Source organism: Lepisosteus oculatus, chromosome 13 (genome assembly GCF_040954835.1).
Source record: "Lepisosteus oculatus isolate fLepOcu1 chromosome 13, fLepOcu1.hap2, whole genome shotgun sequence".
Classification (NCBI taxonomy): domain Eukaryota; kingdom Metazoa; phylum Chordata; class Actinopteri; order Semionotiformes; family Lepisosteidae; genus Lepisosteus; species Lepisosteus oculatus.
Genome location: NC_090708.1, coordinates 26,443,713 through 26,468,280, shown reverse-complemented (window position 1 = coordinate 26,468,280; position 24,568 = coordinate 26,443,713). Strand labels below are relative to the sequence as shown.

General features: G+C 49.8%; 1 protein-coding gene across 2 annotated transcripts; it reads right to left on the bottom strand.

Moving 5' to 3' along the window:
- Window positions 1–690: 690 nt before the first annotated feature.
- rcan1a (regulator of calcineurin 1a) lies at window positions 691–23,597 on the bottom strand. 2 transcript variants are annotated; one of them, XM_015361734.2, is made up of 4 exons: window positions 23,122–23,597; window positions 5,813–5,986; window positions 4,073–4,232; window positions 691–3,282 (listed from the first exon to the last, which is right to left on the bottom strand). In XM_015361734.2, the coding sequence occupies exons 1-4, from the start codon at window positions 23,239–23,241 to the stop codon at window positions 3,113–3,115; spliced, it is 624 nt and encodes a 207-aa protein (XP_015217220.1). In that variant the 5' UTR covers window positions 23,242–23,597; the 3' UTR covers window positions 691–3,112. The 2 variants fall into 2 exon arrangements, with proteins under 2 accessions (XP_015217220.1, XP_006638103.1); XM_006638040.3 differs by lacking the exon at window positions 23,122–23,597 and adding an exon at window positions 7,898–8,544.
- Between the last annotated feature and the right edge of the window lie 971 nt (window positions 23,598–24,568).

Below are 24,568 nucleotides of genomic sequence, written 5' to 3'. Positions count from 1 at the left end.
TTTGTGTTCTTAAATGCATTGAACCCTATTTCTGAATCTATGTATATGTGTACGTTTTTATGTCCCTTAAACAGGGGTTTCCAAATCTGGGTTTTTGTTCCACCCGAGTTTTGTAATAACATAATTTAATTCTTAATTTAGTATTCATTTAAACTCTTCAATTGTTTTCAGCTCTTAAACGTGTTGCCTTTCAACATACAATGTTTCATACCTAACTTAATATCTCTAACATCTGAATAGGGAACTCTCAAAAGGTCCAATCAAGTATTATGTAAAGTCTGATGGGGGAAAAAAGCTTGAAGCTTAGCTTGAGCAAATAACACATTTAACCTGCAGGACTGTCAGGGAGCCGCTGTTATAATGAATGTACACGCCCGGCCACAAAGGCTGCACAGGCTGACGCAAAATCAACCTATATCGCCCTCTAGTGGCAGACCCGAGTAGTGCAAGGTGGACTTACGTCACCCCCTATTCTGCACCGCACACAGCAGTCAGCCCTCACAGACTGGAGCTTGGTCGACTGTCACTTCAACACGCCTTTCAGAATTACATCTAAAGTCAGCATATTTCTTCCGAATCAACAGTGAAACAAGAACCAGGGGACACAAGTGCAAATCGTTTGGAAGTGTATTTAAGACAGAGAACAGGACACTTCAAGTCTGATTTAAAAACAAATGACAAAAAGAATGGTTAACGGAAAGTTTGGGTTTATTGACATCATTTATTGACTAAGATCTTAAAAAAAACACTCTGCAGATAAAATCGGATATGAGCTGCATGAAGGCGGAGGCTTCACAGCGACGCTCTGCTGTAGCGGTACAGAGAGCCACGCTCCTGCGCTGTGGCGGACAGACTCCGGGGTCACAGCACAGGATGGACGCCCAGTTCCCCATTCCAGAGGAGGCCCTGAAGGCTTCGGCCTGGCCCAGGCATCCCGCTGTGTTGCTCAAAGGCAACAGCTCCTGGCCGCGCCGTCTCTCGGTCACACCTGCGGCTACAGCCACTGCTCCGTCGCCTTTGGTTTTAGTCTTCATCCGCAAAAAAGGACACGCGCACGTCCAAGACAACGAGGCCGGGCCCCTCTTCCAAATAAGTGCGGAGGCGGGCAGCAGGGGAGCTTTTTCGAAAAAAAAAGGCTCTCCGCACAGTCACGGCTCGTCCCGGGGCCCCGGCCGCTCTGGGCCGTGTCACGTCGCGGTACCTCACAATGACACATTTACAAAACACACCGTTTCACAGACTGCAGGCTGCAGGAAAGGTCAGCTGGTGTCCACTTACAGAAAAAGGCCAGGAAAGAAAACAAAAGACATCGCTACATCGTGGCTTACAGTGATCGGACAGAGATTTCACTCCAGCGTGCTAGACCGCTAGAATCTCACCACTGCAGGACAGGACTGACCCATCCCAGTCCCAGAGTGCTAGAGTATCTGCGGGTCTCTTCCGTCTCTTTTCCGAGCTGGAGGAAGTTGGCATATTGCTCCAACTGAGCAACTGAGAGTGGGTTTATAGCTGAGTTGAAGTGAAAACCTACAGACCAACCCTCCGGAACCAGGACCGGACCACCTGCTTCTAGAAGAAGCAAACGGGGACTTCCTTGTTCTGGAGCCACGGGATGTGAAATCCCAGGTCTTCCCGTCTGTTTCAGTGCAGGTCTCTGGTGCAGCCAGCCCCTTTACTAGAACTTAATTATAACTGAACGCATTAACAGTTAATACCACGATTAACTGAAGTAAGGTGAATTGTCAGGTCTGATATGTGGCAACGCTTGATGCGGAACGACACTTCAGCAGGGCCAGGACGATATTTTGCCGAGCGAGACTTTACCGCTTCGAGGATTCTTGGGGTGATTAAACTCGAGCATTTGCTGCTCCCAGTAACTGCCGTTAAATACTTTCTATCAAAAAACGATCAGCCCCCCCCCACCATCCCCCCTCCCAATAGCCCCCGGTAACTGCAAAATACATGCCCACTGTTGACGCATGAGAAGCCCTTCCCCTTTACTGTACATCTCGAGACCGCTGAGGGCGAGCAAGCGAGAGCCCCAGGGGCTGCTGGGATAGAGGCGATGGCCCTAAGGCCTCTTTGTGACAACAGCTTTGACTGCTCCTCAGACAGCACCAAAAGAACAAGGGCATTTTTGGGACCGGGGGAGGTTCAAAACCGTGAATGGATCTGAACCTGCACAGCACACTGCGTATTTTCGTACTAAGTGCCTGCTGCTGGAGTAGGGGAAGGACGCAGTGCGGCAGGTGTTGAGGATGGCGACACAAGGAGGTTTGTTCAACACTCGGGGCTGCACCAGTCTCTCCTTCACACCAGTGGAAAAGCCGGAGCCCTCAGCCACCCTGGGGCAGACCGAAGCAGGCGCAGACCGTAGTTTTGGATCTGGGGGGGGGGCTGTGAATGGGACTGGGGAGACCTCGAACCCGACACAGGCAGCGCAGGCACTGCAAACACAGGGAATCCGACCGCATCCCGGATAAATATTTACAAAAATACATAGTCACGCACAACATTTGTATTACAGTACAAAGCCCCCAGGTTCCACATTGCCCCCAAAACCAGCTCGGCGCCAGCACTCACTGCCCTGCCCGCCCCTCTTCTGTCTCTGAAAGCCCTGGCCCAACTCCCACAGCAACAGACTGAGAGGTGAGTGCTGGCTAAGGCGAGGGGGTGGGGAGAGGACACACTATCTCATACAAGCCCTCTCCCGAAAAGCCGTTTCGAGGCAATGAAGATCTACAACGAAAAGCCGAACAGTTTTGTGGTCGTCAGCAGTGGAGTAAAAGAAGCCCCTCGCCCCACCATCCAAACGTCCGCCTCCTCTCCGCACAGACAGCTCCACATGCAAGAACCGAAAAACGTCACAAAAAACGAAGATCCCACCCTCCCCACCCCTTTCCTTTTCCGCTCGTCCGTCCTGCCTCCGGGCGGGTACCTCGAACCCCGGCTCGACGCCGCTGTCCCAGTCAGTCGGTCAGTCCCGGCAGCCAGGGCCGGGTTCCCTTCCCTCTGGGGCGAAAGTAGTACTGAATGAGGGGGGGAGGGGGAGGGGGCGGCAGCAGGAGAGGCCCCCCTGCCCATGGCGAAATGCGTGGCGCGCACACTCGGCTCAGTGCAGGGGCGGGGGGGCGTACTCGGGGCGGCGCGTCTGGATGATGCGGGGGCGGGCCCGGCGCGGCTCCTCCTCCTCAGAGCCTGAGCTGTCGTGGTCGCTCTCGCACACGTGCACCACCACGCTGGGGGTGGTGGAGGTGCCGGCGTGCAGCTCGTACTTCTCACCTGACAAGAGGTCAGAGGTCAGAGGTCAGAGGTCAGGTCTCACACACACAGTCCTGGACAGCAAGGTTTCCTTAAACCACCAGATCCTTAATGAGTGGCACTAATTAACCCAATAATCAGATCGCTAGTGACCAGTGTGGCACGCCAGTAGTACAGTGAGAGTTGCAGCTGATAAGCCACCTAGTGGTCATTAAGGCTTCTACTGGGTGTGGATATGTTCACATGTGGTGTGTTAATTGATTAACGAGATAATTAGTGAAGGGCAGAGAGTCGCACTGTCACATTAATTTTATTTTAGTAGCTTGGTATATTAAAGGACACAGGGGGGTAGCTGGTATTGGGTTGTTGACAAGTCGATTTTTCCTCTTGAGTATACTGAAAGGTTGTGGTTAAAGAAATCCTCCTGGTACAAAGACCTTGGCTTTCTGTTCTGATTTCCATGAGCTCAGGCCTGCCGAGAGGTTGGATTGTTGCAGTCACCATGTTGAGGTGCAAAGAAAGGACCAAATATGGGTACTGCTGGCTTTTGACTACACTATCTCACTTATGGTGTGCTTTCTGTGATTGCGTCCAGTGTTTACACAGAGAGTGGTAGTAGCATGGAACAAACAACACAGCTGTGCTGTTGAAGCTGCTACCCTGGTTTCTTTCAAGAAACTATTGGAGGAGATCTTCAGATGAATTAGCTCTTCGCTACCAAATGGGGTGAATGGTCTGATCTAAACTTTTTTGTGCTCTCATGCGTCCCTGAGTGAATCTTCGGATCCACGCACACATGACGGAGTCTTACCTGGCCCCAGCTTGGAGATGGCGCACAGCAGGTCGTAGTTGATGACGGGCGTGGCGTCTGACGACTGACTCCAGCCCACTGGGGGAGAGGCAGGTGGGGAGATCAGATATTGCTTCTCTGGTTTGGGGGGCTCCAGGCGGGGGCTGCCAATGTGCAGAGACTGCAGAGAGAGGTAAAGGGAGGAACACCCATCAGTTCCCTAGTGTCCTAGACACCAAAGTCCTTAGAAACCCCAGGAGAGCAATGGCTTGCAATGCACAGACCTGGATTCCTCATAATGGAGCTGAGAGGCAGTGTTCTGTTCAAATAAGCTCGAAACCGTTTTAGCCAGGTAAGATCACTACGGCAGTTTCATCCCTGATTGTTCTATACATCCAGTCATTTTGAGATCACATCATGGATTTTGTCATTATTGTCATTATTCTTTTGTCATCATTCAGAAGACTGCAAAGGCATTCGTTCGCTGTCTGGGTGTTTTTTTGTTAAAATTTTCTGCTGCTATTGAACTGCTGTTCATTGCCAATGACACTGTACTGAGACACCAGGCCCTGCAGTGGAGATCTACAGGACTGTACTGCAGTGGAGATCTACATGACTGTACTGGGGCACCGGCCCCTGCGATGGAGATCTATATGACTGTACTGCAGTGGAGATCTACATGACTGTACTGGAGAGCAGGCTCTTCAGTGGAGATCTACAGGGCTGTACTGCAGTGGAGATCTACATGACTGTACTAGAGAGCAGGCTCTTCAGTGGAGATCTACAGGGCTGTACTGCAGTGGAGATCTCCAGTACTGTACTGGGGCACCAGCCCCTGCAGTGGAGATCTATATGACTGTACTGCAGTGGAGATCTACATGACTGTACTGGAGAGCAGGCCCTCCATTGGAGATCTACAGGACTGTACTGCAGTGGAGATCTACATGACTGTACTGGAGAGCAGGCTCTTCAGTGGAGATCTACAGGGCTGTACTGCAGTGGAGATCTACATGACTGTACTAGAGAGCAGGCTCTTCAGTGGAGATCTACAGGGCTGTACTGCAGTGGAGATCTCCAGTACTGTACTGGGGCAACAGCCCCTGCAGTGGAGATCTATAGGACTGTACTGGGGCACTAGGCCCTGCAGTGGAGATCTACAGGACTGTACTGGGGCACCAGCCCCTGCAGTGGAGATCTACATGACTGTACTGGAGAGCAGGCCCTGCATTGGAGATCTACAGGACTGTACTGCAGTGGAGATCTACAGGACTGTACTGGGGCACCAGCCCCTGCGATGGAGATCTATATGACTGTACTACAGTGGAGATTTACATGACTGTACTGCAGTGGAGATCTACATGACTGTACTGGAGAGCAGGCTCTTCAGTGGAGATCTACAGGGCTGTACTGCAGTGGAGATCTACATGACTGTACTGGAGAGCAGGCCCTCCATTGGAGATCTACAGGGCTGTACTGCAGTGGAGATCTACATGACTGTACTAGAGAGCAGGCTCTTCAATGGAGATCTACAGGGCTGTACTGCAGTGGAGATCTCCAGTACTGTACTGGGGCAACAGCCCCTGCAGTGGAGATCTATAGGACTGTACTGGGGCACTAGGCCCTGCAGAGGAGATCTACAGGACTGTACTGGGGCACCAGCCCCTGCAGTGGAGATCTACATGACTGTACTGAGACACCAGGCCCTGCATTGGAGATCTACAGGACTGTACTGCAGTGGAGAACTACAGGCTCCTGCCTTACCTGAGCGAAGTACAGGCGTATCTCCTTTCCGTTGAAGTCGCTCTTGTGAAGCCTCACCCGGGCCTCAGCCGCAGCCACAGCGTCGGTGAAGTTGATTCGGACGCGGCGGAAGCTCTTGAAATACTGGAAGGTGGCATCGCTGTCGAAGGAGCGGAACAGGGCCTCAAAACCGGCCTGCGAGAAAGAGGGGCAGAGGCGGTTAATGATTCCAAAGAGGAAGGCGGAGAGCGAAGGGCAGTCTGTCATGTCGAAAACAGGAGGCACAGGCTCCTTCGCGGCCAATCACTGTGAGGAAGCAGGTTCACTTCCTGAACGGAACCGCTGTTGTCCTGCCCCCATGATAGTCAAAATCCGTTTTAAATTAAAACCCAGCATCAAACTCTAAACGAGGGTGTGCGAAAGTAAAAAACAAGTTTGTGTGTGTGAAGCGCTCCCGCTGTTCCAAACACGGCGCGGCCCCTAGATGGCGCTGTACATCACAAAGATCTTTAAAATAATATGTGAAATCCGGCGTGCTAATAAGGTAACATTTATTCTACGGTGTGTACATTAATATGTCAAAGGAGGACTACGGGATTTAAATGGTTTCGAATCATTATTGTTTTTTTATCTTGGTTAAACATCCTCAACATCCTTGCGACCTCCTCTAAAATGTGTTTTCTATCCCGTACAAACTGGCACTACTGGGGTTTATGTGGGTGTTTCACTGAGGCTGGACCTGGGCAGCGTGTTCACGGGCTCTCGTTTCCAGTGATTTCACCATTGATGGCTAATGATTCATGACTGAACAATACTGAACACAGAAAGGAATAGGGTCAAAAAGCCTGACTACCTTACAATGCCATTTCGCTAGGAGGAAAACAAAAAGATCGTGTCGATACACACTCCGCCTGGAGAGAAGAGATTCAACCCGGATTTTCTCCCGACCTCGCTCAGAAACTCCAATACACTTGGCACTTGACTCATATCCAGGCGTTGTATCTTTGTTGCGACAGAGGGCGATGCAAAAGATTTCCGTGAGGTATGACTACTCTCTGCGTAAATAATAGTCTTTACTCAACTCAAGGGCTTTGGGCCAACCAGGCGTCATTCATTTTAAAACTACATTGAGCATAAGATCAGCAATACGCCACACCGCACATTTTAACGAAGCCGTGCGTTGTGAACAGTGTCGATCCCAAAAGATACGACAAGCGTGTAAGGTTTAAATTAGAATGACTCCAGTCTTGTCTATATTAAAGTTACACTTTAGCTGAGTTCAGCTTTCACTGCCTGTCCATAACCAGCCTCCTCCCTGCCGGAGCTCAAGTCTGCCCCTGGTACCCGGAGCCAACGGCTCTCTAGAAACACTTTACCACATCGCAAGCAGAGAGAGCTCTTCAGAAAAAAACCAAACCAGTAAGGGGGGTCAAGAGTGAGGCGTTATTACAGAACAGTAGTCGCAACAGTGCAGTAATCTCTCCAGTCCTTCGCGACTCACGGATTAGGTAATTATTTAAAAGTGCTAAAAGGAAAACCACGTCAAAGCCCGAGATTGCGTTGCCAGTTAAAACGAACCCCAGAGCACAGGGGTGACCTGCTGTTAATCCTCAGCCCAGGACACAGGGAGAAGAGTCCTTCTGTGATAAATCCTACAGCCATGTGGACTCTCTCCAGCAGTACCTGAAGTGACACCTGTCCTTCCCTGCACAGGCTGGCTGCTCTTCGATATATAGTTACACTGGTTTGTAGTCATTCCTGCTCTGGTTCCTCTCCACAGTCTGCTATTCCAATAGAGCAGGGCTAATTCACCCCTGGTGCTCCCTCTCCCTCTGTACTTCCAGACAGACCTACGGACCATCTAAGGTCTCAGTTTGCACATTAATGAGTTAAGAGTGTGGGGTCTGCAGCATTAGATTGAGAAATGGTTACCGTGTGAAATACTGTGATTAAGTGCAGTGCATTCAGACAAAGAAACCTGTTCTAGCCTGCTGTAAAAGCAAGGCAGGTCCACATACACTGCAGAAGAAGAGAAAGAGCCATGCAAATTGATCACAGTAACGTGCCGCAGGGCTGTTTCCAGGCAGGTATTGTAGGTGCTCTTACCCGGGCCTCCAGCCTGCAGAACACATCCCGGTCCTCGAGCGAGGCGATCAGGGAGAAGGGGTTGCACTTCAGCATCTTCAGGTGCATGGCGCAGCTGCGGAGAGCCCACAACCACCGGAGGGCAGGGCCTTTTCTGAAACCACGGCCGAGAGAAGGCGGACGTCCGCTTGCGATGCCCCCAGCGAGAGATCCCGGTCGACCCGTGTCGCTAAAAAGCTTCTCGACAAAGTCCACCTGCGGTCTCTACGCTACAGGACAGCCGTTCTCAGGCAATCGTCCGCCTCGCTCAGAAACAGCAGAAACCCACTGGAAAATAATCCTGTACGGGCAGGACACAGCCGGATCTTTCCCTGTCCAATCTCTCGTCTCGAAAGGCAGGAAAGCAAGAAGCAAAGGCTTCCCTGTCTAAAAGATGCCTCTTTCCCTGCTTTATGCAAACCTGCTGGCACAGAGGTGTGGGAATTTAGAGCTAGAATGCGTCTCAGCAGCAGTTGAAACTCCTGCAAGCTCAGGACAGGCGGTCTCCGGCCGCTTTGGATTACACAAATCTCGAGGCTTTGTGTGCGGAACGTTCCAGAACCCCCAGCTCCTCCACCGGGGATGAGATGAGTGTCTCTGACAGAGCTACACGCAGTCCGGCTCTCAGGCACTGCTGTTTTATAGGACAGACTGTTAGCACTGCCCTACTCCACGCCCCCTTTGCTTGTTGCCTGGCAACAGGAGACCACCCCTCCCAGTGGGCGGGGCCTTCCTCTCTCCCAATCCCAGCAAGCCTGCCTGTAACACTCACTCACAAACACTGACACACTTTCTCTCTCTCTCACACACACACAACCCGAGAGAAAAACAAGGACTGGAAAATGGTGACATCACCCCCTCCGCGGCCCACTTCCTCGCCCGCTAATCACAGCGCTGCTCACCTCCTCTCTGCATTTTTTGCTGCTGAAGTGGAAAATCTAAATCAGCTGAGCTGGGCAGAGCAGCAGCTGTGTTATCAACTGGCTCGCCAGCATAGTTTCCATTCATCTCTCTCTCTCTCCCTCTGCGTGTGCCTGCCTGCTACACAATCTCTTCTCTCTCCTCTCGAAGACAGAGTGTGTGTGTGTGTCAACGTGTGGTCCAGACCCCCCACTGCCAGGCCACGGCTACTTTTAAAACCAGCTCCAACGCTGTCAATATCTGTCAAAGCCGGGGTTATTTCTGTCCCCAACTGTTTTTTTTCCAAACCTCTAAAACACTCTCAGAGGGGAGATTTGTTCATTAACATTAGCCCTTCTCCAAGACAGCTGTCCAAGGGGGTGAGAGCAGTCTTCCTCTCTGAGGCGCTGTCATGTTCTTTCGCCAGGAGGTAGTATCTGAAGAAACTGGTGGTATGGAAAAAGTGCTGGCGTGGCATTTCTGCCCCGTTTGGGAACTTCGTCCTGCTCCTTTCTCCATCTTGCCTCTGGAAGAGGTGGTGAGGCAGGGTATAGCACTGATGGAGAAGCCAGGCTCCTCCAGATGGAAAATCTGACAACACACCAGAGGACCCCGTGGGTCAGCAAAGGAGCGTAAATGGTAATTATCCTGTCTGCCCTGTGGCCAGACTCCAGGCCCGAAGTGGAAAGTGGACTTTGGGAAAACAGCCAAGATCCTCTGGGTTCCTGGGCACAACTAGCACGTCTCTTCATCATATTCACGGCTGTTGTTTGAAAAACCCTTAAAGGCCTAAACATCAACGGATTTCAAGGGACCCTCAATCTCCTGAGCAAATCACATACATCAGTGTTGACATCTGTCTGCCCCAACCTGCTTGTGCCAGTGCCCCTCTCCATCGGCTGCGCCTCGGATATACGAAGATTCAGAGGAGGACGTGATTGTCACGCAAGTGCACACAGGCGGTGTTGAAGCGTGCAGGGTTGTTTCCAGAGACCGACTGGGTCTCTCTGAAAGGAATCCGCAATCGCAAAGTGGCACTGACCGCCGTCTGGCTGGGATGCGAACTGGAACGCCCACGCAAAACCCCCCACGGCCCGCCAGTCATTGGCTTGAAGATGAAACCAGTTGCACACGGATTTACAAGAAGCAGAGGCATTCCTACTACAAACGGCAGTGTCAGAACAGAGTTGCACGATGGAGTCGGACAAGTCAAGCCACAGAGTAACACAACTCAACCCACTGCCAGGTTCCGGACTCCCAGCTCTCAGCACACCAGTGACCTGAAACCAGCAGCAGCTGAAGATTAACCAGCTTACTACACACTCTGTTACATAACCTCAAGCCCAAGGCTTAGGAAAACACATTCTGCTGCAGGGGCACTGACGCAGAACTGGGCTGATGGGCTCCATTTACTAGTGATCCACAGTTACTGGTGATCCGCACTTACTAGTGACCCGCACTTACTAGGGATCCACATTTATTGGTGATCCCCACGTACTAGTGATGCACACTTCCTAGAGCAGGTCTTTCACAGATTCTGCACAGTGGACTTGTCTGTTTTTAAATGCTAACAGAAGAAAGCTGCATCCAGCCCATCTTCATGGAAAAATGCATTGTTTTCTAAATAACAAGCAAACATCTGCTTACACAACACCCTGACTCTGCGAAATCTTCATAGTTGTCCAATATTAGGGTTTATTTACAAAGAAAATTCTGAAGGAATGGCATATGTACTTAGCAGATGAGTTTAAAAGCTTAGTATAACAGTGAGCAATATTAACTAAAATACTGCTGTGAGTACAGATGAGGGATATTTATTGTTACTTATTCTATTCATTATTAAACTATTATTTAAAGTTCTCATCTGTGTTTTCAGTTGCATGACTCCAAGTTCATCCATCCTTCCAAGGAAGGGAAGCCAATCCCAGTAAGCAACAAAGTGCAAGGCAGGTTACACCATGGACAGGATACCAGTCCATTGCAGGGACAACAAACACACACTTGTGCCAGGGCCTATTTTCCCTGAAGCCAATTTAATTTTTGCTTTAGACTGCAGGAGGATACCGGAGCATCCAGAGGAAACCCACGCAAACATGCAGAAACTCCATCTAGACAGTGCCCAAGGTCCGATATTGAACCCAGGACCCCAGCGTCCAATGCTAACCACTGCGCCACCAGCTCTCTGATGGGAAAACCTGCCCATCTACATGTTTTCCTGTTGGCATTTCCTTTTCCATTGCATGTTTTTCTTTAAGATGCCATCCAACTACAACAGAGTTGAAGAAGACAGCACCTGCCATAGAGAAAAACTGACGGGGATAAATGGCTAAATTCCACCGAGATCCCTCAGACACTGTCCTGCTGCACTATCGCTGTTCCTGACCCAACCTTAAAACTGGGACTCCACCAAATCTCTGACCCCCCTCCCAGTGGTTAACTGCAAGCCCCTTGCGTGATTTATTTTGGGTTAAGGCCTCTAGAAAACAGGCTTCAGCAGTTTTGCTGTTTGCAATTGGCAGCTGGGCTGAAGTTTTGATTGAACTGGGCCTAGGCTCTAAATAAAGAAACACACAGAGAGAAGGAGCTCATGGCATCCAGTCTCCAGGGGGCTGCAGTCATGCTTGGGCTATTTCAGCCACCCTGGTCTTTCTGCTGCCAGAGAGGAATGCAACTGTCTTTTCCACACACTCCACAAGCACTGTGGCTGGCAGGTGCCAGGAGAAGGCATTGCCCAGCTCCTCTCTCGTTCAAAGAGCCCTTTGTTTCCCTCAGCAGGAAATAGCGATCGCCACCATCTCCACTGAGAGAATGCACATTGTTCCAATGACCCTTAACCATTCCTGGGCAGAGAGATAAATTCCATGGTGTCCAGTGTCTCTGTGCTCCCATGTTGGAACACAGAGAGAAGGGACATCTGCTCTGGTGAGAAAATAAACCCTGTGTCCCTGGGTTGGACAAAGCAGCACTGTGTCGCTGGTGTGGTACAAAACCTTAGAAAGCCCAGAATGGGAAAGACAATTTCCAGCGTTCCAATGCTGGTTGGCCCTGAGGCTAACCTGAACTTTAAGGTCTCAGTGAAGGAAGCTCCTGCTCAAGAACTCTCACACTGTCCACACAGGGAGCACCTTGTGTCTGCAGTCTGGGACAGAGTAAAACCCCTGGGGTGCGGGGTGAGAGCCTGGTGGTGTGGGGTGAGGTGTCGGGTGTGGGAGTGAGACAGCTGGGATGTGGGTTGAGATGTCTGTGGTGTGGGGTGAGATGGCTGGGGTGTTGGGTGAGAGCCCTGTGGTGTGGGGTGAGACAGCTGGGATGTGGGGTGAGATGTCTGTGGTGTGGGGTGAGATGGCTGGGGTGTTGGGTGAGAGCCCTGTGGTGTGGGGTGAGACAGCTGGGATGTGGGGTGAGATGGCTGAGAGGTGGGGTGAGACAGCTGGGATGTGGGGTGAGACAGCTGAGAGGTGGGGTGAGATGGCTGGGGTGTGGGGTGAGAGCCCTGTGGTGTGGGGTGAGATGGCTGAGAGGTGGGGTGAGACAGCTGGGATGTGGGGTGAGATGTCTGTGGTGTGGGGTGAGATAGCTGAGAGGTGGGGTGAGATGGCTGGGGTGTGGGGTGACAGCCCTGTGGTGTGGGGTGAGACAGCTGGGATGTGGGGTGAGATGGCTGAGATGTGGGGTGAGACAGCTGGGATGTGGGGTGAGACAGCTGGGATGTGGGGTGAGATGGCTGGGGTGTGGGGTGAGAGCCCTGTGGTGTGGGGTGAGACAGCTGGGATGTGGGGTGAGATGGCTGAGAGGTGGGGTGAGACAGCTGGGATGTGGGGTGAGATGTCTGTGGTGTGGGGTGAGATAGCTGAGAGGTGGGGTGAGATGGCTGGGGTGTGGGGTGAGAGCCCTGTGGTGTGGGGTGAGACAGCTGGGATGTGGGGTGAGATGGCTGAGAGGTGGGGTGAGATGGCTGAGAGGTGGGGTGAGATGGCTGGGGTGTGGGGTGAGAGCCCTGTGGTGTGGGAGTGAGACAGCTGGGGTGTGGAAGTGAGACAGGTGGGGTGACCCTGCGGCACAGGACTAGCTTCAACAGTGTGCAGCGAGACCCCTGTGATGTGGGATTAGTTTGGTGGCAGGACCACTGTGATGTGCAGTGTAACCGCAGTGACTTGGGGTGAGACTTGTGTGCTGTTCAGAGTGGAGCAGGACTGCGCAGCTCCAGGTGAGAAAACATAGCCAAGGAAAAAAATGAACGCAACACAAAATCTACATCAAAACAGAAAAAATGAGCAAAATGCAAAAACCTACATAAAAACAGCCACAAAAAAACCCAATAACCTGTCCAAACTTGCTATGCGCAGCCTACTGTACTGAGACCCATTATCTCCAGGTGCCCACAAATCACAGTGCTGCTGCACTGTAGCGCTATCACAATTACTCCTCTTACTCATCACCGGGAGCCGGCGACAACCGGATTACTGTTGCTGGGACACGTGTGGCTGAGCCAAATCAGCCCACAGCACTCCTGTACAGTCCTGGCTAGGCCTGCAGGCTTTGTGAAGCCTTTAACAAACCACACCCAGTCTTCAACAGGGATGGTTACGAGCCAATCTGTTCAAAAAAGTGTTCAAAAACCTCCAAGACAAGGACAAAGTCAACAGAATGAGCAAAGAAGCACTGATGGAGGGCAAGAGGGAAAACTACAGGTGAAAGAACCAAGAAGGCCCTCCCGTACCCAAAGGGTTGCGGGAGTCTGGAACAAGCTACTCAACCTTGCTGTTAAAGCTGATCAGGAAAATACTGAATGACATCCTGGATCAATTACCTACTACTAACCAAAAGGGCTGGATAGGCCTCTTCTTGTTTGCAACTGTTCTGAGGTTGTTAAACAGGTCAGCACTGACCTGGTGAGGCACTGGTCAGCTTGCAGGCCAGTCTGTAGGCATCACCGCTTTGCCCATTGCCACAGTCTCAGGGAGCAGGCGGGCCAGAGCCTCACAGGACAGGGCGACCTGCGGAACCTCTCCAAATCTCTTCACTCCTTCTTCCTTTGTCACCCCGTTGCGTCCGACGGTCTCGGAGCATCCACCTGGGCTTTAACACGCAGGTCACTTCCCTCTTCCGTCTAAGGAATGTTCTTTTCCACTGTTTGTGTTTTCACAACAGGCAAGCGTCCAGGTGTTTTCAACTTCCTCAGTCTACAGCCTGTTCCTCCTTTGTGCTGCACCTAAGCTGTTGGTATTTCCATAACAACGACAGGTCTGTCTGTATTTACTGTATGTATGTGAATATATACCGGTGTACACCTATTTCTATTTATGAATAACCTGGGTCTGTGGTTTCATAGTCCCTCCAAGTTTAGTTTTCCATAAGGTCCCCATCACACCTTTTCATTTTATTTAATTTATCACCTATTTCAGTACAGTAAGTATATTCAGCTGCTCAGCAAATAGCCCTTATCAGCCCTGTCTGCACTGTCAACCCCAGCCGCTGTTAACGAGCTATACCTCGCTTTCTGTCACCACTTGCCATATACTTTTCCAGAGCGGCTTGTTCCATTTTCTGTTCCATTTCCAAGCACGGAAATTCTTTTGAAATTTTCCATTTTTATTTTTCCAGGAGCCCCTAGGAAGTCTGGGGCCTGTTTAGTGCTGTTGTTCCTTTCCAGTCCACTGTGACAACGCTCCTCTCAGTCTACGTCCAGATCCATCTGGGCCGCTGAAGAACAGCTCAACCCTTCGCTCCTGAGCTGGAGAATTCGCCCCAAGCATGAATAACCACCTCAGCTAGACTGGCCAGGCCGAGTTCAGAAAGCATCGCTGGCAAAGATCTCTGGAGACTCACAGCACAGCACCGCAGCTCAAATCACTACCTGCTGCAAGAAGTTACCCAGCGCCTGTAACTGGTGTGCACGGTATAGCACAGAGACGTTCTGACTGGTGCTCCTCAGCGAATTTGCAAAGACCAACATGGAAATTGAAGTAATGTGTCCCTTTTCTGCTTTTTAGGGCGGGTAGACTGGAAGACCTAAAACGAATCAGTCAGATTACTGAACTCTACTCCTACCACTTGCTCACACTGATGTGTTTTTTTTTTAATACTGCTTGTCTGTCTTTTTTTTTAAGTTGTTTTTTAACATGTTGTTGCTGCTGCTGCTGTTCTGTGTTGATGTTTTGGGCGATTCCTTTAATGTCTTTGTTTCGGAGCATACATGCAAATAAGCATTTCACTGCACTTGTGCTTATGACAAATAAACTGAACTGAGCTGCCATCAAACCACAGTGCCAAAGCAGGGATGACTGGTGCCTCACTGGCCCCTGATAACTGTTTTACCGAGTGAAGACTGTTCTTGTGTCACCCCGCAACATGGTCCACTCTCCCCATCTACACCCCTCATGATCACCCCTGCCCCTACCACAGCTCCAACAGGACAATGAACTCATTTTTTAAGGGCGTTGTTTAAGGCTCCCCAAGTTAGGATCTCATGTGCCTTGAGGAAGTGCTGGAAGGAGCTCCCATCAGCCTCAGCTGCAAGGGAATGCTGGGATACAGCCTGAACGGGCCCTGACACAGACAGGTCACCACACGAGTTGCTTCTCTGACAAAAACAACACTCAAGATTTCGCTCAGACGTGAGTACTGTATTTGCGAAAACCGCGGGTCAGGATATTACTATGCACATTTCTCTCTGGCCCTGGGGCATGTTGAGCCAAATTCCTCTGTGAGTCACAGGGACCGGTTTACAGTAACAATATTTTCCACTAGGTAATCAAGCTCTGTGGTATTGGGTTACTGTGAACAATATATTTAAACAGCGACGTCCGCTCTTCAGCTCAGGGTACAGCAATCTGAGGTGGTTTTTTTTTTCCGGCTCACCGCTCTGCAACAGTGGACTCACGCTTTCCAGAAATCAGGTTTTCAGCCCAGGTTCCATTAAGGGACAGAATGTTCTGCTTTTCACTACATCCATTTTTAAGGTACTCACTGACACCAGTTATGGGTTTTATTTGTCTTACTTTAATTTAGCTAATAACCAAGGATGCCAGGAACACAGCTGTTCTAGAGCAGAGGCTGTTTGATCTATAGCAATGCTGATCTGGTACAGAGCTTTTCTAGAAAAGCGTTTCCCAGTCAGAGCCCTGGGGAACTGAGTTCTGGGATTCAGCCTTTTCCAAGTTGGGAAAAATGTTACACTAGTAGGAAAAAAGCCAACAAACTGGTGAATATGGTATCATAAACAATGGAGATGGTACTGCCAGCATGTCTCTGAGGCTGGAATCACAAAGCTGAGATCTAGAACCTTCTGGTCCAGGCCAAAGCAGAAATGTGCTGATAACTATTTAATCCATCTTCTAACTGCTTTATCCAATTCTGGGTTTTGGGTGAGCCAGAGCCTATCCTGGCAAGAAACAAGCGCAAGCCAGGGTACACCCCAGACAGGACACCAGTCCATCACAGGGCACACAGACACACACACACTCACACCAGGGCCAATTTTTCAGAAAAGCCAATTAACACAGCAATACGTCTTTGGACTGTGGGAGGAAAACAGAGCACCCAGAGGAGACCCGTATGAACACGGGGAGAACATGCAAACTCAACCCAGACAGCACTCCCGGGTCCAGCACTACAAGATGTCAACAGAAGGTCAGATCAGAGGTGTCAAAATTCCCAGACAGCTCAGCAAGTCCGCCTGACCATCCACTGTGGGAGGCAGACAAGATTCCCGTCCTCAGAGGGAAGGCATTCCAGCCTGCCTCTCCTGTATCACTCCTTCCTACCCGCAGTTTCCAGGGAAAGATTTACAAGACCTTGCCTACCACGAACACTCAGGATTAACCCCATCTTGGCAGCCTGCTACTTCTTGGTCGTACCGTTCAGCTCTGACTGAGAGCGGACACTGGCTGCTACTCAGTTATAGGCAAACCCCCCTTTCTCCTGTCTGAAACTCAATATTACAACCAATTGTAGGAGCTGCGCTCTGGGGCGCTCCTGTTCACCTCCAAGGGAAAACAAGGACCCCCCTTCTACTACTGCCAATGACTGAAGAGTCACAAGACAACAGAGCGAGTGGAAGAATCCCATCAATAGCTCATTACATCAGATTGCATTTTATAATGCACCTTTTAAAGCACCACCTTAAACCCTGTGCTATAATTAGGCAAGGTGAGCTTGCAGTGGAAAATTCCAGTCTAATGCAAAACCAGACTGAAAAAGCTTATTGACACCTTGACAAGGGGGTACTGTTTTGCATTTTTTTTGTGTGTGTGTGGAAACAGAGAGGCCCTTCTTTGCTGATCTTGAGAGCTCAGCTCCACCACAGGTACTGAGACACAGAAACAAAGACCCAGCCCTGCCTATCGCCCGGAGAACTTTTAACAGCTTCTTTAAGACAACAACAATGCACGCCGGCAAATTTGCTTTCAAGCCGAAACGAGCGAGGAGCACGTGACTCAGCACAGTGGAAAGAACAGGTCATGTGTGCCTGTGTTTATTATGGGGGAGCCTGCCATGCTGTCTCTGCTGCAGAGCTGTCAGCTCGTTCCCACTCACAGAGCCACACTGCCAGAGGTCTGTACAGCCAATGCTATTGCTTTACACAAAGAATGGTGGGAGCCAGAGCCTATGCCAGCAAGCAACCGGGCACAAGTCAGGATACACCCTGGAGGGGACACCAGTCCATCGCAGGACAGACACTGACACAAACATGCACACACTCACAGCAGAGACAATTTTCTCAGAAACCAGTTTACCTCCTAGTGTGTCTTTGGACTGTGTGTTACACATCAACATGGGGAGAACATTCAAACTCCATGCAGACAGCACCCCAGGAATGTAACTCCAGGCCCCAGTGGTGTGAGGCAGCAAAGCTAACTGAGCCCCCCTGTGCCACCCTCTCTTGTGTTCTTATGTGAATTAGAATTAGAAAATATATTTAGGGAGCTAACAGGAGACACTGGGAGTGTTGACGCCTGTGCTGTGTAAAACGTCTCTGCAGTTCAGATACACAAGGGTTCCTCAATACAGCCATGTGGAATAAAAAAAAACAGGAAAGTGAATCAAATTCAATTCACAATTACATCTGAAAAATGTAACTTAAAAACACAGCTTTAAAGACAGTATTGACAGAAGGCAGTAAATGGTAACAAACAACCTGAATCCTGAACTTTACACTTTGATTTTCCATACACTGGCGGGTCTGGCCACGTGTCAGACAGTTTGCAAGCTCAACGCCTGTGAGGTCAAAAGGCACCGGCCTATCTCCGGTGCTCAGCAAACAGGGATGTCAACTTCTTTTTATGATCTTCTGAACTCTGTCCAAGAGACAGCTTTGAAACATTTTCCGAAAACTAAGCAGCTGGAATCTTAGGGGCTTTCTGCCTCAGGACTTCTCAGCAGTCATAAGCTGAGGTGGAGAAAGTTGGCACGATCCTGGTGACTTGTAACTCTGACTCATGTTTTTCCAAGCCATTCGATCATGAAACCCAGTCTGTATCTTCCACAGACAGGTCACCATAGGCTGTAACTCTTTTCTGCCTGAATTCTCCTGAAATGGACATTGAGAAAATGGATTTTGTCAGCCTTAGCTTTACACAAAGAGTCACAAGTGTGTGGAACAAACTACCCAGCCACGTTCTGGAGTCGATTAACCACTTGGCATCCCAACTAAATAAAATGGCCTCCTCTTGTGTTTAACATATTCTTTTCCTGCCATCCATCCATTTTCTATCTGCTTTTTTCAGGGTTGTGGGAAGACAAAACCTAGCCCAGCAAGCAACAGACCCAAGGCGGGAAACTCACAGACGCAATTACACACACTTCCAGGGTCAATTTTTCCCAGAATCCAATTGACCTAGCAATTATAGTAGCGTGTTTTTGGACTGTGGGAGGAAACCTGAGCACTGGGAGGAAACCCGTGTGAACACGGGGAGAAAATATAAACTCTATACAGACAGCACCCTAGGAACCGAACCCAAGGCCCCAGCCGGTAAGGTAGCCACGTTAACCACTTTGCCACCATACCACCGCTCATATGTACATCATAAATAAATATCTGCCTGGGGGCTAACAGGGGAAATGGGCAGTATAACTACCAGCGTTGTTTACCTATCAGATCCTGGACACAGATGCGGTGTCCAGTTCATTTTACAGATCACCACCACTTACTGATAAGTGGTAATAGTGCTGAATTATTCAATAAATGTAAGAGGTGGCACGTTGTTGAAACGTTTAGCAAGTCATAACTCCTAGAAGGGACTGTGAGTTCACAGGAAGATCGACCGGCTTCATTATTATAGTTCCTTTTGGTTTTTAGAAAAGGACACTAGGCCGTGGCTCTCTAGGTGTGAGCTAGACAATTGTGGCAAGAGCCGGAGAGGTTCTGGGGAGGAATCGAGGGGCACGCCCTGCTGGAAGGGGTTATACTGCACCCCCCTGCTGCATGTGCAGGTGTTCTTGCTCGCTTACAGGCAAGCAAAAATTCCCAATTCCAGCTGTTAGTGTTTCCAGGCCGTCCAGCCCTGTCCCCGATCCCCGTTCCTGGGAGGAAGGGTGCCTTCCAGCGAGCCAACGATCCGCTCTGTCTCAGCTTGAGCAGCCGGAAACTCCAGAATAAAACACCCTCCACAAACAAAGGCCAATTCACCGCGCGGTCATGAGATTCCTCAGCTCTGCTGGAAAGACAAATAAAGATGTTTGCCGCCTGGAATAAGGATCTCTGAGTCACGTCTCTCCAAGCGAGATGCAAGATGATGAAGTGTTTACTGCGCCGACAACGTGACCCGTGCACAGAAACTGTGAGACCGCAACACTGTGTTTTTTTAAAAGGGGATCGGACCAACGGCGACCACACAGGAACCGGGCTCACAGCAACTTTCCAATAGAGCTTCTGGAGATTTCTAAAGACATCACACAGCCAGAAAACACTGCAGGCACCTGGCTTGACAGACACAAATACGTGTGGCCCTGTGACTGGGTGGAGGTGCTGAAAGGGCACCCACTTTTAAAGACAGCAGGACAGAGATCGGTACCCTCCAAGAGCAATAAAAGCCGGTGCGTCACCATCAGGAGTCCCAGTCGCAGATTCGGGAACGTCAAAGGGAACAGAAATAAACATTCTTCACCTGCACCACTGAAATCTTCGGTCTACAAAACACGTTTTTTCTGCAAGGTTTCCTTCTCCTTCTCTGGCCAATATTTAATTAAGTAACGGATTCTAAAACAGTCTGAAAGACGCCTGCCGTGATGCCGGTTCAGATGGGCTCGGAATCGAACAGCGCACACGGGAAGAAGAGACGTCACTTGCTCTGAATACCGACGCCTGGATTACAGCACAGACTAGCGTTGATCGACACTTTTGGCGGTCCAACCGTGAAGAACGGCCAGAACAACCGAAGACATCTGTGAAAAGATGGTTGATTCTAATAATAACATTACTTTATTAACCCTTTACAATTTCTTGCATTAGGAATTATCTTTTTACATACTCCAGCTTGCTCTCCATGAGACACACAGGTAGGGAGAGAGCCTGGGGTCAGAGCGCAGGGTCTGCCAGTGTACGGCGCTCCTGGAGCAGTATGGGTTAAGGGCCTTGCTCAGGGGCCCAATGGAGTAGGATTCCTCTGCCGGCTGCGGGATTTGAACTGGCAACCTTCTAGCTATAGGCGCAGATCCTTAGCCACAGAGCCACCGCTCCGCCCCAAGCAATGGCGGAAACAACAACTTAACTTGGGCTTGTCTTGGCTTTCAGTGTTTCAGTGCACATATGCAACAAATAATACTTTTTCAATGACGGTATTTCCAGCACGGCAAATGAAGAACTACATCACTGGTAGCTTTCTTGTAAGTGATCTTGAACTTTCTCTTTTTCCCCTTTTAACCCAGGAGAGGCCACCTCTGGGCCAGTGTGTCTGTCGGTTTACATTCCAGCCCAGCTCTTAATGACCTCAATCAATCAGTGACCTGGAACTGGAAAAATGGATCAACTGCCACCGTCTCTTCAGGTGCTGCTGCTTTCAAGAGACGAAGAAATCACAACCAGAGCCTCCTGGCTCAGAGCTGAAACATCCTGCTGTAAACAATTAGTCCAGATCCCAGGCTGTCACCACCATTCTGCAGATAGTCTACTGATAGCACCTCCATCTCCCGCACAGTACATTCCATTCCTGAGTCATCATGGCTCGGTTTTCCATCAGGAACTGGAAAGCACTGTTTCACCACACTGAACACTGGGTCGTACCCGTTACTCAGCCCCTAGCCCTGCTGCCACACTGCCCTGACGTAGTCACGCTCCAGGGATAGAGCCCAGCAGGGGCAGAGCCGGAGCTGCTGCGGGTGACCGACTGCTCAGTTAAGGGGCAGTCTCGAACCCAGAGCGCCAGTCTGTAATAGTTGGCCACCACTCGTCTCGCACCCTGAGCCCACAAGGGGAGAAATGGAGAATCCAAGCTGGGCTCCTGGAGCTCTTTCTGGGCTAGAACTGGTGGATCCTTCCCCTTCCTACCTCAGTTCAGCACCCTGCTCCTGCCCCTCACCCAGGGAAAACACACGACTCGCCCAGCACCTCTCCTCCACACAGACGCTGTGAATTTTCCAGCAGCTCAGCAGGCTGGTTGTCCATTTCTTATAGTTCCCACCCAGAGCTCTGCCCAGGTGCTGGGTTGAGTCTGACATACTTCACTGGGTCTTTCAGGAGACATGTTTCCTCATATAACACACTCTCGCGATTTGAGAACCACAGAGACACCCCCAAAAAAACCTCAGGTAGCCCAAGGCATCCACCCGGTAGCACATGGACCGCAGAACTTTGTTTAAAGGACAAAGTTTGTGCCCAGATCTTTTCTCCAGGATTTACAGAAGTTCCTCCCAGCACAATGTACACCAAGGATGAAGAATCAGTCCAGGTAGGCCTATATGGTTAAAACACTGAGTGTCGTGTCAGAACCAAGCATCGGTTATGTCACTGTATTCCTCTGATGTTTCTATCCAAAGAAATCTTACACTGGTACAGGGCTAGATAACCTTGCTCAAGGGTACAACAGCATTGTCCTACCTGGGACTTGAACCCACAACCCTCTGGTCTTGAGTCCTTAGTCCTAATCACTGCTCCACACTACTAGACACACTAACCCAGGGCTCCTCTGTGGCACAGCATGACAGAGAGCTTCCAGATTTGAAGACAGGTGGGGGGGCTCACACCCTGCCTGGGGGCCACAGAGTCTTAATTGATTAAATTACCCCACACCCCCACCCCACTGGCTGGTTCAGAAAAGAGCAAATCTATTTCTATAAAGTTATGAAAAATGATATTGCTACTCTGGAATCAGTCCAGAGAAGAGCTGCCAGATACACGCTGGGGCTGAAGGGAGTGTCCTGCACTGACAGGCTGAAGGAACTGAACCTTTTTAGTCTTGAACAGAGAAGACTACAACGGGACCTGCTTCAAGTATTCATAATCCTCAGAGTCACTGAGAGGATCAACCCAGCGGACTTCTTAAGAAAGTGACAACATATAATAGGGGACACAAGTGGAACGTACATGGGATTGCACTTAAAACTGAAAACAGGGGGTATGTCTTTACACAAAGTGTTGTGGGAGTGTGGAACAAGCTGCCCAGCCACGTGGTTCAAGCTGATCACCAGGTCTCTTGCAAGAAACATCCGGATGAGATTTGTGGATCAATTAAGCACTAAGTATAACATGGAACAGACAGGCACCACTCGTTTGTAACCTTTCTGATAATGGACACTTGAATTGAGTCCTCAACCTTGTCAAAGGTAGGTGTGGTGACACCTCTGTCCTTTAAAATATAAAAGGAAGTTAAAACTCAGGCACAGAAAAAGTTGACACACAGCGAGATATATTTCAGAACCTGAATCATTCAGTGCAACCATTCAGTATAAAGGCATTTATTTTCACCGTTAGCCGTTTCACTATCCTTAACCCGGACACAGCAAAATGTGCTCGTCCTTCAAAATAGTCGCGCGTCACCTCAGGGTCTGCAATTTTCCAACAAAAAAAAAAACAGACGAGTTGCGTTTTCCCTGGAAAATTAGAGAGCGCATGATTACCTATTAGGAATGTGCACAACAGGCAGATCGGCTCAGGTTTATCATGCGTAGATAACTTAGAACACCCTGTAAACGGGGGCTAACCCCTCCCTTTTGTGGTGCATGAAACTGAATGTTGTGTTATTAAGTGACACTCCTGGCTGCAGCTGCTCTTACCGGTCTCTGTCAAAGGCGCAGACGTGTTTGTGTTGGTGCACCCCCACCACCACGATAAGACGCACAGACAAGGAAAACCGCTGTTTCATCCTCACCCTGAACTGATGGTCCAGAAAGACGTCCTGGTCCACCTTGCAGGCGATCAGCGCGTCGGGCAGATCAGTGAAATGGACATCCACCGTGGCCTCCTCCTCGCTCTTCTCCTGCTGTAGCATGACGGGCAGGCGGATGGTCAGACGCGTCCCCCAGAGGCTGTGCACAGTTCCCCACCCAGCGAGCCGCCGCGACAAGAGCCGCCCCTGCTTCCTCCAGATGCTCAACACATACAGCGCACCCCGAATGAGCCCGTCGCACTTTCTTTCTGCTTGCAACGGAACTCAGCGTGAAAGAAAAAAATAACCGTAGTCTGTCAGGACCGGTTTTCTTAAAGACATATGCAACTGTAGGGCCGTGTTAAGTAGATCTGACGGGGAGCTCGGCTAGACCCTTGGCCAAAATCCGTCAACATCTCTTTCCGTCATGCTGATGACGTCCAATTTCGTTTCCCAGTTGCGCTGATGCAGCGCCTCACGAACTTCCTGTCACACCTCCCTAGCCATGCTCCGTCAGTCTGCCCGGTAACAGCGACGATTTTGGTGGCTTGGTGTTGTGCTTTTTCTTTTAAAGTCATATTCTGTTGGGTTGAAATATTCCTTCCGTTTTCGCCACAGCACGTACGAAATAAATCGGTAAAAAACCTACGAATTATTACGAATAAATTAAACTGTGCAATGCCCTGTGTGCATGTGAATTAATTCTAAAAACGGCGCTATTGGCATGCAAACCTCGGAACCTTTAACAGCTTGCGACCAGAGCCAAAACTCTTCCTGCTAGACCTGCGGAGTCACTTGGGACACATTCTGGTTTGCGGTACCCGCTGTGCCGCTCTACAGAGCACTGTGGTGAAAACATAGTAATTCGAAGTAAACTGATATGAGCTCATTGGAAGGGTGTGGCAGAATACAGCGTCAGGTAGAAACTATAACACAGTCCATAACACGTCATTTAAATGTGCAGTGCTGACTGTAGTACTGAGATGTTCTATATTCTAAAGTGTCCTGGCATCATTAATGTAATCTACCAGAACAGTGTCCCAACACTAACAACAGGACCCTCATTTGCAGGAGTTGCTCGGAATCAGGACCCTCGCTACAAACATACATTCACATTAACAGATATAACTGTTATTGCTATTTTTTTAGAGAAAAAAAAAGACTCAAAATAAATTGCATCTTTTCGGGTTTGCATCTCTTGATTTCACTTACTGCTGGGATTGGGGGTGAACTCCTTTGTTTCTGGCGACCTCTTGTCAAGAAAACCACCTAGTTTTCCTTCGTGCTCGTTTCTTTCGGTGTCCCTGTCCGTCCAGCGCCCACGCTAGTTTTAACACGGGGTTGGCGAGGCCTTTAACGTTCGCATCAAGAGTTTTCCAGAGCCATTAATAGTGAAAAGGAATTGTTTTACAGAGGTTAGTCAGAAAGGGCAGATCTTGTTGAACTCACT

Coding starts and splice junctions, on each gene's coding strand:
- rcan1a (XM_015361734.2), bottom strand. CDS start 23,241: ATGCTACAGCAGGAGAAGAGCGAGGAGGAGGCCACGGTGGATGTCCAT. Junction 5,987..23,121: donor TTCTGGACCATCAGTTCAGG/GTGAGGATGAAA, acceptor TCTTTCTCGCAG/GCCGGTTTTGAGGCCCTGTT. Junction 4,233..5,812: donor TACGCCTGTACTTCGCTCAG/GTAAGGCAGGAG, acceptor CTCTCTCTGCAG/TCTCTGCACATTGGCAGCCC.